Source organism: Geospiza fortis, unplaced genomic scaffold (genome assembly GCF_000277835.1).
Source record: "Geospiza fortis unplaced genomic scaffold, GeoFor_1.0 scaffold157, whole genome shotgun sequence".
Lineage (NCBI taxonomy): Eukaryota > Metazoa > Chordata > Aves > Passeriformes > Thraupidae > Geospiza > Geospiza fortis.
In genome coordinates this window covers 8,103,817-8,106,389 of record NW_005054314.1, presented here as the reverse complement: position 1 = coordinate 8,106,389, position 2,573 = coordinate 8,103,817, and the positions used below count along the sequence as shown (strand labels likewise).

Below are 2,573 nucleotides of genomic sequence, written 5' to 3'. Positions count from 1 at the left end.
GATGTGGCGGAGGGACAGCCGGGGTGGCGGGAGGCTCCATGCGGCTGTGCTGAGGGCCTCACACCTCTGCTGGGCTCCGTGAGGGCAGGGGAGCCGTGCTGGGCGCAGGGCACACGGGGCGGGTGAGCAGAGCAGCGAGGGCAGGGCTCTGCCTGGTCCCACAGGATGAGCAGCTCCAAGCAGGTGGCGTCTGACCCTGTCACCGGGCCGGGGCTGTGGGGCTGTGGGGTGCAGGGAGGTGGAAGGGGTTCCAGGGGCTGCAGGCTGGGCTGGAGCAAGGAATCACAGCGGTGCGAGGCTGCCAAGGGTGGCCAAGAGCAGGGCTGGGGTTCTGCCAGTGTCTTTGGCCATTCCTCCCCTGTGCTTTCCGCAGTGGGCACTGCTGGCATGCAGCTCTGAGTTTGCTCACGAGTCTCTCCCATGCAGGTTTCCCCCTCTGTCCCTCCCTCCCATGGTTTTTGACACCCTCAGCGCTGAACCTGAAAGATGAGGGTGTGAAGTTTGTCACTCTGTCACCCTTCCCTCTTGTGCCAGGCATGGCAGGTCCCTGCCAGCCCCACACCAGAGCTTGCCTGTGCAGGAGAGGTGGCCCCGGGACCATGGTGGGACACTGTGCAGTGGCATGAGGCCAGCAGCGTGTGCCAGGCTGGTGCTGGTCTCAGAGCACGCTGGGCAGAGGTGTGAGCATGGCAGGAAGTCACACTGGCTGGAGGGGGGACACAGGACATGCTCCCACACACCCACTCGTCGCTGCTGTCACAGCACAGCAGTGCTGGCTGTGGGGCTGAGCCCTGCGGGGCGCCCACAGGGACACAGCGGGTCTGGTGGCACTGCTGGGGACAGGGACGCTGTGCCATGATGGGGCACACAGCCCTCTGAGACACTCGTCGTCCTTTCCCCTCTGGCAGTTCCATCCAGAGGACGCAGTGAGGACTTGTCCCACCTGCCTGGCACTGCTGGCCATGACCCCGCTGCTGTGACTCCAGGTAAAGCTGCAGGGAGCTGGCACTGCAATTGGGATGGAGCCCAGGGCCCCTCTGCTCAGCCCTGTGTCTGTGGCAGGGAGGGCAGTGGGAGCCCTCCTGCTCTTGGAACACAGCATCAGCAGCCACACTTGATAAGGAGGGAAAATGTGGCGCAGGGCTACAGGGTGGTTCTGGGGTCACTCTGCTCATCCACCACCCTGCCAGCAGTCTGGGGGTCAGGGAGGCCACACCAGCCACCTGCAGGGACCCCAAATCCCTCCTCCTGGGGCCTCAGTCAGCACACTGCTGTTTTTTCCATAAGACTCTGATGACTAATTTTTTAAGTTGGGCTTTTTTTGACCACCCAAACAAGCTGGAAAGGTCTGAGCCATTAGAGCCACAAGGAGGGAAGAGGGAAGCTTGGGAGAGGGAATCCTGCTTGTCCCCAGCCTCTCTGGGGACTGTGGGGCAGGCTCAGTACTGCAGCAGCAGGGGCTGTGCTGGGAGGGTCTGGGCATTGCCAGCAGATGGGAGGACACCTCTGCTCCTTGTCCCCAAGCTGGGGCTTGCCCTGGAGACAGGCACAGTGTGTGGGACTGGGTCCTGGCATCTTTGTTCCCCACCTGACCGTGTTGTGAGTGAGCCAATGCCCATCTCCTGTGTGTGGAGAATGAATGGAGTACTCAGCTGGGGAATGGGGGGGCTGAACCCCTGTCTCTGGTCCAGCTCTGAGCCTCCCCCTGAGGAGGTAGTGTGTGGGGAGCAGGGGAGAAAAACAGCTTCTCCCAGGTTACTTTCCAAGTTGTGCTTATAGGAGGAAAAAGGGGAACAAGGTGAGGGTGAAGGGGAAGCAGGGATTCTAGGTGGTCAGGCAGGAGACAGGAGCTGGGCTCCAGGGGCTCACAGCTCAGCAGGGGCTGCACACAGCTCACTCATCAGCTCCCAGACTGCAGTCAGGTGCTGCTCACAGCCCACAGCTCCAGCCACGTGGCTCTGGGGGTCACAGTTCCTGGGCACAGCATGGAGGGATGGGGTGAGATGCACGGGCTGCTCCAAGAGATGGGCCAGGGCCATTTCCAGTCCCTAAAGGCTGGGCAGCAGCGGGATGCAGGGCTCTCATGAGCCCTTTCCCGCACTGCCCTTCCCAGAGAGGCTCAGGGGAGCTTTGCTGATGGCTTGGCGAGGATTTAACCCCTCTGCCTGCTGGCTGGAGGCAGCCCTTCCAGCCTGGCCACTGACAAGTGCTGCTCAGAGGGGAGGAAGGGGAGTCGAGCTCCGTCCCTGCACTCCTGCAGGCTCCATGGACACACAGGGGAAGGATTTCTTTGGGGCTGCTCCGTGCTCTTGGCAGCACTGTGGCTTTTCAGGGCCAGGCCCTACCCACAGCTTTTTAGGGACTGGTCTCCCGTGACCAACCCTTGCACGCTGCCAAGTCAGCACGTCCCCAGCACGGAGAGGCTGCGGTGGGGCAGGAGGAAACAGCCCACACAGGCTCACATGCACAGAGCCCGAGGGGAGGAGCTCCTGCGGGGTGTCACAGCTGCCCCGCGCTCCTCCCCGGCGCTCCAAGCTTCCCCCGTTTCTCTCTGTCTCCAGCTCTCTCTCCAT

The 2,573-nt window shown here is 62.5% G+C and overlaps 2 protein-coding genes across 2 annotated transcripts in view; one reads left to right on the top strand and one right to left on the bottom strand.

Annotated features, from left to right (window-relative positions):
* RPL36A (ribosomal protein L36a) overlaps positions 1-964 on the bottom strand; it is a 4,902-nt gene extending 3,938 nt beyond the window's left edge. The window contains exon 1 of the mRNA XM_005419879.3: positions 944-964. Within this exon, the coding sequence (XP_005419936.2) occupies positions 944-964 (21 nt within the window). The remainder of the gene's footprint in view (positions 1-943) is intronic.
* A 983-nt stretch (positions 965-1,947) lies between these two features.
* The window catches only part of BTK (Bruton tyrosine kinase), an 8,568-nt gene continuing 7,942 nt past the window's right edge, over positions 1,948-2,573 (top strand). The window contains 1 exon segment of the mRNA XM_005419878.3: positions 1,948-1,998. Coding sequence (XP_005419935.2) covers positions 1,994-1,998 — 5 coding nt within the window. The 5' untranslated portion in view covers positions 1,948-1,993.